A 16,956-nucleotide genomic window follows, 5' to 3' on the forward strand; every position below is an offset into this window, starting at 1 on the left:
TACAAAATATTACCTCTTGGACTGGCCGCTACCACCACCAAACTAATACTGGTTACTGGGGAAGAGCTGTTTGGACGCGTCCTTCCCCCCAAAATACTTCCCAAAACCTTGCACCCCACTTCCTGGACAAGGTTTGGTAAAAAGCCTCACCAATTTGCCTAGGTGACTACAGACCCAGACCCTTGGATCTTAAGAACAATGAACAATCCTCCCAACACTTGCACCCCCGCTTTTCTGGGAAATGTTGGATAAAAAGCCTCACCAATTTGCATAGGTGACCACAGACCCAAACCCTTGGATCTGAGAACAATGAAAAAGCATTCAGTGTTTTACAAGAAGACTTTTAATAAAAAATAGAAGTAAATAGAAATAAAGAAATCCCCCCTGTAAAATCAGGATGGTAGATATCTTACAGGGTAATTAGATTCAAAAACATAGAGAACCCCTCTAGGCAAAACCTTAAGTTACAAAAAAGATACACAGACAGAAATAGTTATTCTATTCAGCACAATTCTTTTCTCAGCCATTTAAAGAAATCATAATCTAACACATACCTAGCTAGATTACTTACTAAAAGTTCTAAGACTCCATTCCTGTTCTGTCCCTGGCCAAGACGACTACAGACAGACACAGACCCTTTGTTTCTCTCCCTCCTCCCAGCTTTTGAAAGTATCTTGTCTCCTCATTGGTCATTTTGGTCAGGTGCCAGCGAGGTTACCTTTAGCTTCTTAACCCTTTACAGGTGAGAGGAGCTTTCCCCTGGCCAGGAGGGATTTCAAAGGGGTTTACCCTTCCCTTTATATTTATGACACGCCCCCCAAATCTCAGCTAGGGTGAAACACTGGCTGGGATTTCTTCCTGGAGCTCTAGGAAAACAGAGTTAATAAGACACATGCATCTCTAAATATACTACCAAGTACATAAAGACTAACAATATTTTCCACATCTCAAGGACGATTTTAACCAGTTGATTCTGGGAAACTTTCACGGGAGAGTGCATCAGCCACTTTGTTAGAAGCTCCTGAGATGTGTTGGATGTCGAAATCAAAATCTTGGAGAGCTAAACTCCACCGAAGGAGTTTTTTGTTAGTTTCTTTGACGGTGTGAAGCCACTTTAGTGCAGCATGGTCGGTTTGCAGGTGGAAACGCCGTCCCCAAACATATGGGCGTAGCTTTTCCAGAGCGTAGACAATGGCATAACATTCTTTTTCAGTGACTGACCAGTTGCTTTCCCTCTCAGACAGTTTTTTGCTGAGAAACACTACAGGGTGGAATTCTTGATCAGGTCCTTTCTGCATTAAAACTGCTCCCACACCACGCTCGGATGCATCTGTGGTTACTAGGAACGGTTTGTCAAAGTCTGGGGCCCTTAGTACAGGGTCAGACATGAGTGTCGCTTTAAGCTTGTTAAAGGCCTTCTGACACTTTCCGGTCCACTGAACAGCATTTGGCTGTTTCTTTTTGGTTAGGTCTGTCAGTGGGGCAGCGATTTGGCTGTAGTGCGGTACAAATCGTCTGTAATAACCGGCCAAGCCTAAGAAGGATTGAACCTGTTTCTTTGACTTTGGGACAGGCCACTTTTGGATAGCATCCACTTTGGCCTGTAGGGGGCTGATAGTTCCTTGACCCACCTGGTGTCCAAGGTAAGTCACTCTGTTTAGGCCTATTTGACACTTCTTAGCCTTAACAGTTAATCCTGCCTCCCTTATGCGCTCAAGGACTTTTTGTAGATGTTCCAGGTGGTCTGCCCAGGAATCCGAAAATATGGCCACATCGTCAAGGTAGGCGACTGCATATTCTCCTAATCCCGCTAGGAGACCATCTACAAGTCTTTGGAAAGTGGCAGGTGCATTTCGCAGCCCGAAAGGGAGTACATTAAATTCATACAGCCCGAGATGTGTGATGAAGGCTGACCTTTCCTTGGCAGATTCATCTAGCGGTACCTGCCAGTACCCCTTGGTTAAGTCCAAGGTAGAGATGAACTGGGCCCGTCCCAGTTTCTCTAATAGTTCATCAGTGCGTGGCATTGGATAGTTGTCTGGGCGAGTTACAGCATTTAGCTTACGGTAGTCCACGCAAAAACGTATTTCCCCATCTGGTTTGGGAACTAGAACCACTGGAGATGCCCATGCACTTTCAGAGGGGCGGATTACACCCATCTGTAACATATCCTGGATCTCCCGTTCTATAGCAGTTTTAGCTTGAGGAGACACCCGGTAAGGGTGGACCCTAATTGGGTGAGCATTACCTGTGTCAATGGAGTGGTATGCCCGTTCAGTCAGTCCTGGGGTGGCTGAGAACGTTGGCGCGTAGCTAGTGCACAGCTCCTGGATCTGCTGTCGCTGCATACGCCCAAGGGTCATGGAGAGGTTCACCTCTTCCACACCACCAGCACATTTCCCTTCATAATAGACACCTTCAGGCCACTCAGCGTCGTCTCCTCCCTGGGCTGTAAACTGACAAACCTTTAATTCTCTGGATCGATTAGAAGAGCTGAGAGGCGGTGGGTTGCTCCGTGCCGCCGTCCACGCTCTCTGGAGGCTTTCATCTACTTCCTGTTCGGTCTGGAACTGTTCCCTTGATGCTGGAGACATCAGTTCCTCATTGGATTGGGGACATAGGCTTGGTCCCTCTGGAAGCGATATAGGGGATGGAGCTGTTTCTGTTGACTGTGAACCGCTCTCCGCTGGTGCACTATGTTGGGATTCAGGCTCCGGCTGAGCCTCTTGTGTAGGGTTATCGGCTGCTGCCAGTTCAGGTTCGGTGGGGCCCTCTGGTGTTGAGGTTGCAAGTACTGGATTCAGTGCTGGCACGGGGTCTGGTGTTGGTTGTTTGGCTGGTTCCGGTTCTGGGACTGGTTCCGTCTGGGTCTCTGGGACTGGATCCACTACTGCTGTTGCAGACATTGGCCTGGGGTCCGGGTCCATCACCTCTGACCGGGCCCTGATAGAAGTTTCCGGAACAGAGCTAGGCCCCACGGCTTGTTTAGCCTGGCTGCGGGTGACCGTTCCCATCCTCTTGGCCTGCTTCACGTGATTGGCCAAGTCTTCCCCCAACAGCATGGGGATGGGATAATCATCATAGACTGCAAAAGTCCACATTCCTGACCAGCCCTTGTACTGGACAGGCAACTTGGCTGTAGGCAAATTGAAAGAGTTGGACTTGAAGGGTTGAATCGTCACTTGGATCTCTGGGTTGATTAAATTGGGGTCCACTAAGGAAGCATGGATAGCTGACACTTGTGCTCCGGTGTCCCTCCACGCGGTGACCTTCTTCCCGCCCACACTCACAGTTTCCCTCCGCTCCAAGGGTATCTGGGAGGTATCTGGGCCTGTGGACCTCTGGTGTGATTCCGGTGCAATGAACTGTAATCTGTTGGGGTTCTTGGGGCAGTTGGCCTTTACATGCCCCAGCTCGTTACATTTAAAACATCGTCCAGCTGACGGGTCACCGGGGCGAGGTGGGTTGCTGGAGAACGGGGTGGTGGGACGATAAGGGGTCTGGAGGGTTCTTTGGGAGGTAGGTGGGGCTTTGGGCGGCCCCCGGTAATAGGGTGTGGTCTGGGGTGGTCCCTTCTGGTCTCCGCTCTAACTGCGACCAGTTTTCTTCTTCTCTGCCACCTCCACCCATCTGGCTCCAATCTCTCCTGCCTCGATTACAGTTTTGGGTTTCCCATCGAAGATGTATCTTTCTATTTCCTCAGGAACACCCTCTAAGAATTGTTCCATTTGCATTAGGAAGGGCAAATTTACTGGAGATTCAAAACTTGCTCCTGATATCCAGGCATCCCAATGTTTCACAATGTGGTAGGCATGTCGGGTAAATGACATGTCTGGTTTCCACCTTAGGGCTCGGAACCTCCGACGAGACTGCTCGGGTGTTATCCCCATTCTGACTCTCGCCTTGGATTTAAACAGTTCATACTTGTTCATATGTTCTTTAGGCATTTCAGCTGCCACCTCAGCTAAGGGTCCCCTGAGCTGCGGCCTCAGCTCTACCATGTATTGGTCAGTAGAGATGTTGTACCCAAGGCAGGCCCTTTCGAAGTTTTCTAAGAAGGCCTCAGTATCATCACCTGCCTTGTAGGTGGGGAACTTTCTGGGATGGGAAGTGGTACCTGGAGAAGGATTGCTAGGGTTTGTTGGTATATTCTGCTGGGCCTTTATCCTCTCCATCTCCTCCACATGCTTCCTTGCCTCCATTTCCCTCTTGTGGGCAGCCTCCTGTACCTCCTTCTCCAGCCGCATGAGTTCTATCTGTCTTTCATGTTCCCTTTGTTTTTCCTCAGCCTGAAATTTGGCTAATTCCAGCTGTAGTCGAGCCGAGGATTTGGCCATTCTAACCTCTCTGTTTTTAACTAACTTTACACCCGAGGTTTAGAAACAAACAAACAAAACTTGGCTGTAAAATTTTGCTGTGCTGGAATAGAATACCTATTCTCTGATAGTGATTGTCAGCCTACAGAAAAAGACAATTCCCTTGTCTCTGCTCTGGGCCCAAATTAAAGCAAAAAACCTCCAACTACTTGGAAACCTGCTTACCCAGCCCAAAGAAAAAAAAAATTCTTTTCAAACCTGTGCTCCTTGTAAAACAAAAAAAAAATCAAAATCCTAAAAAAAACCCTGCCACTTTTGTCTCCAGGCAAATGGGTAGAGCACACACCCCGTATTTACTTTTAGGAAGAAAAGAAAAAAAAAAAAACCTCTGGGTTGGAAGACTGTGAATTTCCCTGCAGGAGTTAAGTACCCTGCCTCCAGGCAAAGAAAACCTGCAATTCACAAGATAATCCCCTTTTGTCTCTGCTTGGCCACAAAGCAGAGAGAAACCAAGCTGCTTTCAGTTTCAAAGCTGCTTCCTGGACTTCCTAAAAATTCCTTTTTAAAATCTGTATTTCTAGTTCAAAAAATCTCAACTGGATCTCAAAATGATTTCAGGTTAATCCCACCGCTGTGCCACCATGTCACGGTTCCTCCCCCACTCTGAACTCTAGGGTACAGATGTGGGGACCTGCATGAAAAACCTCCTAAGCTTATCTTTACCAGCTTAGGTCAAAACTTCCCCAAGGTACAAAATATTACCTCTTGGACTGGCCGCTACCACCACCAAACTAATACTGGTTACTGGGGAAGAGCTGTTTGGACGCGTCCTTCCCCCCAAAATACTTCCCAAAACCTTGCACCCCACTTCCTGGACAAGGTTTGGTAAAAAGCCTCACCAATTTGCCTAGGTGACTACAGACCCAGACCCTTGGATCTTAAGAACAATGAACAATCCTCCCAACACTTGCACCCCCCTTTTCTGGGAAATGTTGGATAAAAAGCCTCACCAATTTGCATAGGTGACCACAGACCCAAACCCTTGGATCTGAGAACAATGAAAAAGCATTCAGTGTTTTACAAGAAGACTTTTAATAAAAAATAGAAGTAAATAGAAATAAAGAAATCCCCCCTGTAAAATCAGGATGGTAGATATCTTACAGGGTAATTAGATTCAAAAACATAGAGAACCCCTCTAGGCAAAACCTTAAGTTACAAAAAAAGATACACAGACAGAAATAGTTATTCTATTCAGCACAATTCTTTTCTCAGCCATTTAAAGAAATCATAATCTAACACATACCTAGCTAGATTACTTACTAAAAGTTCTAAGACTCCATTCCTGTTCTGTCCCTGGCCAAGACGACTACAGACAGACACAGACCCTTTGTTTCTCTCCCTCCTCCCAGCTTTTGAAAGTATCTTGTCTCCTCATTGGTCATTTTGGTCAGGTGCCAGCGAGGTTACCTTTAGCTTCTTAACCCTTTACAGGTGAGAGGAGCTTTCCCCTGGCCAGGAGGGATTTCAAAGGGGTTTACCCTTCCCTTTATATTTATGACACTCATCAATGGTAGTTTGACATTATTCCCTTTGGTCTGGAGGAAGGTGTTGAATGAAAACTGAATTTTGCATAATTTGTGAAGTTATATTTAGCCATCAGTTCCTGTAATTCATGATGCAGAATTTTATCGTTGTAGATTAATAAGATTTCCTTCCTAAAAAGTCCAGGCACTTCAGGGCTGTCATACGAGGGGGCTTATACCATTCGTTCACTGGTGTCTACCAGAGAGTTGGGTGGAGGGTGGGAAAATAGAAACTCAAGAGTACTTGGTGGGAACATAATACTTTATTGGTTCTCTCAAACACAGGTGTTACTGTGGCCAGGGTTTCCCAAATGGTTTTTGCAGGTTCCAGCAGAGCCTCATTGATAGGAAGGGCAACCCTGGATGGTGTTGCGGAGTGAACAATATCCAACAGCTTCTGTCGTGATTCTTTGATCTCCTTGAGAGGTATCTGTAGGGAATCTTCCATATGTTTAATGAGGTCTTGAAATCACTGACAATCACTGGCCAAAGGAGGAAGCGTCATTACCACCTCTTTGGGTGATGAGGATGCGATGGTAGTGTGAGGGGTTGCTTCTTCATATGCCCTTGCCTCCTAATCCTCAAACCTTTCCTCTTGTTGAGTGGTGTGATGGGAGAGGAGAAGCTTGAGTCTCTCCCATCATCCCAATGGGAGAGGGTTGAGGCGTTGGAGAACTGTTGACAATAAGCTATCCAGGGGTCCCAATATGGCCATTGAGCACCATGTCTGGTGGGGCAGGCAACCAAGGTTGTTTCCACCAAGAATGATGAGTTCCCTAGAAATCCTCTCTGTCTCTTTGAGAAAGAGGTTCCTATGTGGGTACACAGGAAAACCTTGGACAGAGATCAGCGATACTGAAGGGAGATCTCCATCTCTCCTCATCCTCTAATTGGGGAACTCCAACTGAAAAAGGAGGTGAATCAAAGAGGTATATGGGTCGATGACAGAGTGATTCTCGATACTGATGGAGACTCTGGTTCCATAAGTCCCTTGGGTACTTAAAGTCTTGCAGTACTGAGCAGAATTGTGGTAACCATTGTTGTACCAAAGGCATGGTATGCCCATCCCTGCAGGATGGTACTGAGAGTTTCACATGCTTTGCAGAAGGCGCTGACGTAGATGGAAACTTAGTCATACATGGTACTGAAGAACCCAACAGGGGTACTGGAAGAGGAGTTAAGTCCAGTGGTACTGGTCTTAGGTATTTGTTCTGGCCATTTCTGCTAAGCGGTACCGGGTTCTTCTCAGAGACATGCTTACCCTCAGAGGTATGTGATTTTCCCCCTTGTCTTTATCGGAGAAGATATTCACCTCTATAGTAATGACTCTCAAGGTTGAAGAAGCTGTTCACCTGCTCAGAGAATGAGGTCATTCTGGAGGTACACTCCTTAATAGGAGAGTTAAAGCACCTCTTTTGGAGACCTTTAGAGAAGGTCTCTGAAACTTTCCCTTTTCTGGGGGAGTACTGCACCGAGCTTGAAGAGGTGCTAGATACCCCCAGAGATTGATGTAATGCGGGGAGGAGAGGGTGTTGTTCTGACCTGGGTCTGAAGTGGGACAAAATGACTGCTTTACCATTAACAGCCACAGCTGGATTTCCTGGTCTTTTAGAGGCCTGGATTTGAGGGCTAAACAGAAGTGCAGTGTGCAGCTTCCCTAGGCAGCAAATGCACTTAGAGCGTCTGTTGTTGACCAGAATGACCTCTAACCAAGGCAGTGTTTAAACCCCGATGAACTGGGCATAACCCTTTCAGGGACAAGCTCCCTGGAGGAAACAAAACAAATCTGTTAAATAACCAGTTGAACTAACTACAAACTAACAAACTCACTAACTAAAAGTAAAATAAATTAAGCTAGACCAAAGTAAGCAAGTAACTGAGACACGCCCAATGCAGATACACTAAGTTCTGTCTCAGCCTGAGGCAGCTGAGAAGGAACTGAGGGCGATTTGCCTGCAAGCCTGATATAGCCTTGGTCTGGAGCATGAGGATCTTAACAGTGCATGAACAGGCTGAAGGAACACGGCTAATGAAAAATCTCCAAACAAAGGCTCGTGGGGCACATGCATACCTGGCCACTGACCAAAAGTAGTATCTAAATTAGTTTAAGATATTACCAAAATTCCAACAATCTCCCCAATTTGACATACTGTTGCTATGACAAACTCTGACCCCGGCATACAGTATACTGCCTTAGATTCTGCTCAGTTAAAGCAATTTAAAACATAGCTTCAAGTAAATTTTTTCCCTTGCAAGTGTTGCATCACAAGAATTGGTTTTTTTTTAAACTAACTGGGCTCACAAACAACACAGAAGTGCCTCAGCTGATTGCTCCCCAAGCAGTCACTAAATGCTAGCCCAGTTTTCCTCTATCTTCACTGTGGGAAATGGCTTAAAGCATGGCCGGACTTTTCTTTTTATGAAAACTGAAAAGCAGCAAAAAGAGGAAGTGTCAGGGTGAGCAAATGCCCTTTAAAAAAAACAAACAAACAAACAAAAAAACGCAGCTACAGGTATGTTAATAATTCAAAGAACAGGATCCAAGAGAGTTGTGGAGAGTGGAGATAAGGGAGAGCAACTTTTCTCACCCCAAAGTATCTGGGCAATATTGGGAGTGACTGAGGATAAGACCCTGCAGTGCCCAAAGAGTGTAAGGAGATGGTGAGAGACCAGCAACAGATCAAAAGGTTCCCAAGAGCAGAAGAGGGGGTACCTACATGCTGGGTGGTAACCAGTTCACTAGCAAGCCACTTGGGAAGCTCAATAAGCAGGAATTGGCTTCACTGCAACTAGCCTGCAGAACTCCCCAAAAGCACTCCTCTTCATTCAGTTCTCTATATTTTTGAGAGAGTATTCTTGTGTTCTACCCTACCCTCAACTGCAATAGAGGGAGGAGTCATAGGGTCAGCTCCTTTCTCCAGCCAACTCACGCACCTTTAGGAGGTATTTCATCCCCAGACTGTTCCAGACTTTTAAAGGGCATGGAAGAGGTGTGTACTGGTGTTTCTCTCTTTTCCAGCAGCTTTTTGAAGTAGAAGTTTGTTCCTCTGAAGGCAGGGGATGCTCTTGCGGCTAGTTCCACCTCTGGTGATGATATATGAAACTACCCAAGCAAGGTGGGACTTCTACCTGTGAAGGAGGTGCTAAGTCCAAGGCTCTAGATGTCCAAAAGTAATCTTTAAGAATGACCAAGATTGGCCATTTACATAACCTGTCACTTATACCAGAACTAATCATAATGAGTGGAAACAAACACTGCTTACTTTTTACCATGTAAAGTCATAATTCAGGAACAATTTTAATCTTTCTACTATGCATTTGCAGCTGCTCAGCAACACTTATTTTTTTTAAACAATTATTGTACAAGTCATAGCACAGTTTATGACAGGTGCCAGTTTAGCAGCCTCAAACTGACTACCAATTTTTCTGAAGTTGGAGAGCTGCAAGTACAGGTAAAATACCTTTCTCATTGAAATAACTGTCTTCACGCACAAAAAAGTGGCACGCTCAGTATTTCGGAGTACAAATTTTCTTGGGATAGCACAAGGATATTTAAGATAATTGCTAAAAAAAACTGCCGTTTAAAGATAACTTTCCCCTGTTGACATACAAAGCTCATACAAATATCAAGCGAACAAGTAACAATACTGGTACTATGAAACAGTACAAACTAGTACAATCTGTGTTCATACAGACAACTATTGCTGGAAGTCTAAAACTGAGAATTACTAAAAACTGCATTTGAAACTTAACGATCAAATACTCAAGAAAATATTGGGCTTTGTAACAATTTTAAACAAATCTGCATTACTTGACACTTTTAGCAGCATGGATTCCATCCACTAACCTCAAAAGAGCACAGTGCTTTCCAGTGGTATGTACTAAGATTCCCTTGGGTTTTGATTAGAAATAGGACCATTCCCCGTTAAAAAAAGCCATCAGAAATTATTCCAGTCCTGAAACTTGTGACCAATTAAGATATATTTTTAGACACCACGTAATTTTGTGCTAATGGACACAAACTTGTAGCATCATGCATAAAAGGCTATCTTTTTAGATAATAAAGATCAGAATATATTTTAGCACTTTACCAAAATTTGGTTTAAGTTAATTATCTAATAGCATCAGATCATTCAGGACCTGCTGTTAAAAATTTTCTTCAAACATTATCACTATCAGTTTATCAGGCTTGAAGGCACTATAACTCACATCTGAAAGATGACTGAAGTATAGTTTTTGCAAGTGCTTCCGTTCTTTTACGGTTTGTTCTATAAAACATAATGACTAATTCCTTTAAACAGATATACTTTTTAAAAAGTATAAAAGACTAGATTAAGTCGAAGATTTCAGCTGAAGGCAAAGAAGGTTAGCGTTTTGCCAGAAAAAGAACTCTGACTTTTAAATAGATTAAATGCTTTTAATAGATAAAATATATCTAAATAGTTTGGTATCTTATACATGAAAAATAAATTTAAACATACACTGATGTGAGGCAAGTTGAAAAATGCTGCAAATTTCATTCACTCACTCAAATTTTTGAGTTTACATATCTTTGAAATTCATAATTGTAATTTATTGTACAGTATTACTACCAATTAAAGCTATATTTGACTATAAATTGTGAAGCAAAGGCTAAAATTCCTCCTTAGGTTTTAGCCCACAAAAGCGTATGCCCAAATAAATTTGTTAGTCTCTAAGGTGCCACAAGGACTCATTGTTTTTTCCCGCCTTACAATCTGAGTCCTTAGTTAAGTAACTATTTCAGTATTAAAGATGATAAAAAATATTAAGATACTGTGATAACTATCTAGTTTCATACAAAACAAAGCCTATTATATTAATAGACAGTCTGTAGTATGAATGGCAACATCAACAAGACATATACACACTTTGAAACTCACCTCATTTGAAGAGAAGGTTAAAGTGTGTGAACGCCCTGACAGATTTGGTTCTGTCACTAACCCTGACAGATCACAACTTGGCCTGCTATGGTATGAATCATCTATGACAATTCTACTCTGCAAACAAGTGAAAATAATGTTTTATTAACTGAACCCTTGGAACAGTAGATCACAAGGAGACATTCTAGTACCCTTGATACTTTGTAAAAAGAAATTAAACATGAGTTATCTATAAATTTTAGATCTACCATGTATGAAATATGTTCACTTCATCAGGAGTCTTGACTTGTTTTTGCTGAACTCCCAAATTAACAAATATTATAGCAGCATTGAAGCCATTTTGGAAGTAATGCCACTTTATGCAGCAAGTCAGTCATAAAGTTAAAGTTAAATAGAATTGAGCCAGGTCAGTACTTGGAAAAGATATTTCAAAGGTACATCCAGGTCATGCAGTAAGTGGTTAGAAATTCAGCTGGTGGAATTATTCCCTCTGAATTTGTATGGAACTAAAGACACAGCATGGTATTATGGGACACTGAATATACTGTCTTTTGAATGACACAATGCTAAAATCCTAGCCACAACAGTAACCCCGTGGCCTTGGGGAAATATCTACTCTTGTAATTATACTTAAATTCAGCCTGAAGTTTTAATAATCTTGTCAAACTGTTGTGTGGTAATGCTACATACTTAAACAGTATCCTCATTTCATCCTGGAAGTGGCTGCATTTCCACAGTGGATAAAGTGATCAATGCATAGTTAGGTCTGTAAAGTACATTGGACTGCAAAGTACTACGTAATTGTATAATATAAGCAGGAGGAACTTAAGAGGAGATATAGCTGCACTGTTCTGGTATTTAAGAAATTAACTCCATTAAGACAAGATGCGTCAAGTCTTCTATTTATAAACCAGTTTTAGCCAAGATGGCTATACATAGTAGGAGCCCTATTTTTGTACTGAGCTGAACTGAACACTACATTTTAGAATGCAAGTTAAATAATTTTTCAGGCATCTTCACAACAAATGCTTTGTTTGTCTTAATGTGGTAACATTTACAGCAGCCACTCCACTGGATAATCTACATATAAGTTAATACATTCTTCTAATTATCTCCCAAATAGTAAATTGTGGTGAACATATTCTTAAGTACTTGCCATAAGTGACTACACCTACTATACTATTATTCAATATTTCTGACTATACATTGTTACTCAAGTAAATTTCAGGTTTAAAACAACATACATTTTTATATTTAGCAAATGTTTAATCTTCATACTGTTAAACTTTTAACCTACTTAAATCAGTTACTACATTTAGTATGTGCTTAGTCAGGAAAACATTTTCATTTATAGGTCTTGGCAAGGAGCTGAGAACTAGAGGTTCTGGGTTCAAATTTAGCTGCAGCCACTAACCCACACCTTGGACAAGTCACCTGACCTCTTCTTTTGACTCAGTCACCTTAGCTGTAAAGTTAAGATAAAACGAAAGGCCTCACAAAAAACAGATATTGTCACTGACAAACTTTTCAGAATAAGCCACAGGATAAACTCACTCTGAACAAAGATGATCCTATAAGAACAGGTTTTTAGGATCTGTAATTAAGCCCCTAATTACAATCTTATATGTTTATCTTGCTGAAATAGAATTCACTGAGGCATGTGATCAAATGAAGTTAGTCTTACACTTTAAAAGTGCTTTTAATTACAAAAGCAAAGTTAAGAGTTGCACATGCAGGACTAAATTTTGCTCCCAAATACATACCTGCTAGTCCACTGGAGATGTGTGCGCTTGTGGAGGGCAGCAATGATCTCCATAGTATATTACTGTATATATTTAACAGCATCTCTTCTACTCTGATTACTGCAACCTCCACCACTTTGGTCTTGACACCCATTTCACCTTTCTCTGGTCAGTGCAAAATGCTTTTGTCAAGGACACAGGTCTGATACATTGCTTTGACCAAGACATTTTTTTTTTTTTTTAAATCTCACCACTGGTCCTCCTTTGTGTTATTTATCAAATTAAGACTCCTTTGTTTTCAAAGCCTCTCCTCAGTCAATTCTAATTGGTAGGGCTGTCATGCAATAACCATACACTTATAATTAATGTCTTATGCCACAGACTGAACAAAACTGATTTGTAAAGACATTTTTCTTAATTTCTTTTCTTTATGGTGTCATTGGACTAAGTTAAGGTTGTTTGGGTCCTTTACATATATATTTCCATACTTGACTTAAAGGATTTTTTAAGTTTAACTTTAACGCTGAATATCCAGAGTTTATAATGCCTATTTTGGGAATAATTACTTCATCCTTGTGTTGTATTTTATCTGGTATTACTGATACATACTCTAACCTTAATTAACATAGTTCTCTCTCTCTCTCACTGGGATTCTCCTACCATTTTCTTTCTTTTGGGGGGGTGCGGAGGAGGATGTAGGGGGGAGGGTGGGATGTATTTTAAATCTGTACATGCTTCTTAGTAGGGGTTGCTCTTAGTATCAGCCCAGATCTCTGGTTTTACTAGTTACTTTAGATTTTAGGGTCTGTTGTAGCCTTCCAGATACATAAAATGTTATCTGTAATTCTACAATCTGATTACTCCTTTTACCAAGTCACAAAGCAATTTCAACAAGACTATTTGGGAGTCTCTCTCCCTCTCTCTCCAAGACAGCAACATCATCCCTAGAAGCATCTTCCTTACCTTCCTAGTAAGATTAAATAGAGATCTAAGGAAGGGCCACATTTTCGACAAACTATTAATAGGGGGAGAGATAGGAGTGACAGCAGAATATCAGAAAGAAAACAGATCCAATAAGAAAAGGAGTACTTGTGGCACCTTAGAGACTAACCAATTTATTTGAGCATAAGCTTTCGTGAGCTACAGCTCACTTCATCGGATGCATAAAGTGGAAAATACAGTGAGAAGATTTATATACACACAGACCATGAAAAAAATACACATTGTAAGGAGAGTGATCACTTAAGATGATCCAACCTGAAGCAAATACTCACCAGCAACCACACAACAGAACCACTAACCCAGGAACCTATCCTTGCAACAAAGCCTGTTGCCAGCTGTGCCCACATATCTATTCAGGGGACACCATCATAGGGCCTAATCACATCAGCCACACTATCAGAGGCTCGTTCACCTGCACATCTACCAATGTGATATATGCCATCATTTGCCAGCAATGCCCCTCTGCCATGTACATTGGTCAAACTGGACAGTCTCTACGTAAAAGAATAAATGGACACAAATCAGATGTCAAGAATTATAACATTCATTAACCAGTTGGAGAACACTTCAATCTCTCTGGTCACTCGATTTCTGATCTAAAAGTGACTATTCTTCAACAAAAAATCTTCAGAAACAGACTCCAATGAGAGACTGCTGAATTGGAATTAATTTGCAAATTGGATACAATTAACTTAGGCTTGAATAGAGACTGGGAGTAGTTGAGTCATTATACAAAGTAAAACTATTTCCCCTTGTTTATTCCTCCCCGCAATCCCACCCCCCACTGTTCCTCAGACGTTCTTGTTAATTCCTGGAAATTGCCCACCTTGATTATCACTTCAAAAGGTTTTCTCTCCCCCGACCCCACTCTCCTGCTGGTAATAGCTCAGCTTAAGTGATCACTCTCCTTACAACGTGTATGGTAAACATCCATTTTTGCATGGTCTGTGTGTATATAAATCTCCTCACTGTATTTTCCACTTTATGCATCCAATGAAGTGAGCTGTAGCTCACGAAAGCTTATGCTCAAATAAATTGGTTAGTCTCTAGGCCCTGGTCTACACTAGGACTTTAGGTCGAATTTAGCAGCATTAAATAGATGTAAACCTGCACCCGTCCACATGATGAAGCCCTTTATTTCAACTTAAAGGGCTCTTAAAATCGATTTCCTTACTCCACCCCTGACAAGTGGATTAGCGCTTAAAATCGGCCTTGCCAGGTCGAATTTAGGGTACTGTGGACACAATTCGATGGTATTGGCCTCCGGGAGCTATCCCAGAGCGCTCCATTCTGACCACTCTGGACAGCACTCTCAACTCAGATGCACTGGCCAGGTAGACAGGAAAAGAACTGCAAACTTTTGAATCTCATTTCCTGTTTGGCCAGCGTGGCAAGCTGCAGGTGACCATGCAGAGCTCATCAGCAGAGGTGACCATGATGGAGTTCCAGAATCGCAAAAGAGCTCCAGCATGGACTGAACGGGAGGTACAGGATCTGATCGCTGTATGGGGAGAGGAATCCGTGCTATCAGAACTCCGTTCCAGTTTTCGAAGTGCCAAAACCTTTGTCAAAATCTCCCAGGGCATGAAGGACAGAGGCCATAACAGGGACCCGAAGCAGTACCGCCTGAAACTGAAGGAGCTGAGGCAAGCCTACCAGAAAACCAGAGAGGCGAACGGCCGCTCCGGGTCAGAGCCCCAAACATGCCGCTTCTATGATGAGCTGCATGCCATTTTAGGGGGTTCAGCCACCACTACCCCAGCCGTGTTGTTTGACTCATTCAATGGAGATGGAGGCAATACGGAAGCAGGTTTTGGGGACGAAGATGATGATGAGGTTGTAGATAGCTCACAGCAAGCAAGCGGAGAAACCGGTTTTCCTGACAGCCAGGGACTGTTTCTCACCCTGGACCTGGAGCCAGTACCCCCCGAACCCACCCAAGGCTGCCTCCTGGACCTGGCAGGCGGAGAAGGGAAATCCGGTAAGTGTACCTTTTAAAATACTGTACATGGTTTAAAAGCAAGCATGTGAAAGGATTACTTTGCCCTGGCATTCGCGGCTCTCCTGGATGTACTCCCAAAGCCTTTGCAAAAGGTTTCTGGGGAGGGCAGCCTTATTACTTCCTCCATGGTAGGACACTACCACTCCAGGCCAGTAACACGTACTCGGGAATCATTGTACAACAAAGCATTGCATTGTATGTTTGCTGGCGTTGAAACAACATCCGTTCTTTATCTCTCTGTGTTATCCTCAGGAGAGTGAGAGATCATTCATGGTCACTTGGTTGAAATAGGGTGCTTTTCTTCAGGGAACATTCACTCAGAGGTGCCCGTTCCTGCTGGGCTGTTTGCCTGTGGCTGAACAGAAATGTTCCCCGCTGTTAGCCACGCGGTGGGGGGAGGCAAAATGCGACCTTGTAATGAAAGCACATGTACTATGTATGTAATGTTAACAGCAAGGTTTACCCTGAAAGAGTGTAGCCACTGTTTTATAAAATGTGTCTTTTTAAAGACCGCTGTCTCTTTTTTTTCCTCCACCAGCTGCATGTGTTTCAATGATCACAGGATCTTCTCCTTCCCAGAGGCTAGTGAAGATTAGAAAGAAAAAAAAAACCACACTCGTGATGAAATGTTCTCTGAGCTCATGCTGTCCTCCCACACTGACAGAGCACAGACAAATGCGTGGAGGCAAATAATGTCAGAGTGCAGGAAAGCACAAAATGACCGGGAGGAGAGGTGGTGGGCTGAAGAGAGTAAGTGGCGGGCTGAAGAGAGGGCTGAAGCTCAAATGTGGCGGCAGCGTGATGAGAGGAGACAGGATTCAATGCTGAGGCTGCTGGAGGATCAAACCAGTATGCTCCAGTGTACGGTTGAGCTGCAGCAAAGGCAGCTGGAGCACAGACTGCCACTACAGCCCCTGTGTAACCAACCGCCCTCCTCCCCAAGTTCCATAGCCTCCACACCCGGATGCCCAAGAACGCGGTGGGGGGGCCTCCGGCCAACCAGCCACTCTACCACAGAGGATTGCCCAAAAAACAGAAGGCTGGCATTCAATAAATTTTAAAGTTGTAAACTTTTAAAGTGCTGTGTGGCATTTTTCTTCCCTCCTCCACCACCCCTCCTGGGCTACCTTGGTAGTCATCCCCCTATTTGTGTGACGAATGAATAAGGAATGCATGAATGTGAAGCAACAATGACTTTATTGCCTCTGTAAGCGGTGATCGAAGGGAGGAGGGGAGGGTGGTTAGCTTACAGAGAAGTAGAGTGAACCAAGGGGCGGGGGGTTTCATCAAGGAGAAACAAACAGAACTTTCACACTGTAGCCTGGCCAGTCATGAAACTGGTTTTCAAAGCTTCTCTGATGCGTACCGCACCCTCCTGTGCTCTTCTAACCGCCCTGGTGTCTGGCTGCG

General features: G+C 43.3%; 2 protein-coding genes across 5 annotated transcripts in view; one reads left to right on the top strand and one right to left on the bottom strand.

Moving 5' to 3' along the window:
• The window catches only part of LOC140895642 (neurabin-1-like), a 90,186-nt gene that overhangs the window by 12,209 nt on the left and 61,021 nt on the right, over positions 1-16,956 (bottom strand). For 2 of the 4 annotated variants that reach the window (XM_073305843.1, XM_073305844.1), the window contains exon 17: positions 10,801-10,917. The exons of 1 other annotated variant lie outside the window; for it this stretch is intronic. In XM_073305843.1, the coding sequence (XP_073161944.1) occupies positions 10,801-10,917 (117 nt within the window). Of the gene's footprint in view, positions 1-10,800; positions 10,918-16,956 lie in introns of those variants that run through there. One more of the 4 variants, XM_073305846.1, reaches the window with a different exon arrangement.
• Positions 14,601-16,696, top strand: LOC140895645 (uncharacterized). The gene is made up of 2 exons (XM_073305855.1): positions 14,601-15,525; positions 16,085-16,696. Exons 1-2 carry the CDS (start codon positions 14,952-14,954, stop codon positions 16,237-16,239), a joined length of 729 nt encoding a protein of 242 aa, XP_073161956.1. The 5' UTR covers positions 14,601-14,951; the 3' UTR covers positions 16,240-16,696.

This window comes from Lepidochelys kempii, chromosome 11, assembly GCF_965140265.1.
Source record: "Lepidochelys kempii isolate rLepKem1 chromosome 11, rLepKem1.hap2, whole genome shotgun sequence".
Taxonomy (NCBI): Eukaryota; Metazoa; Chordata; order Testudines; family Cheloniidae; genus Lepidochelys; species Lepidochelys kempii.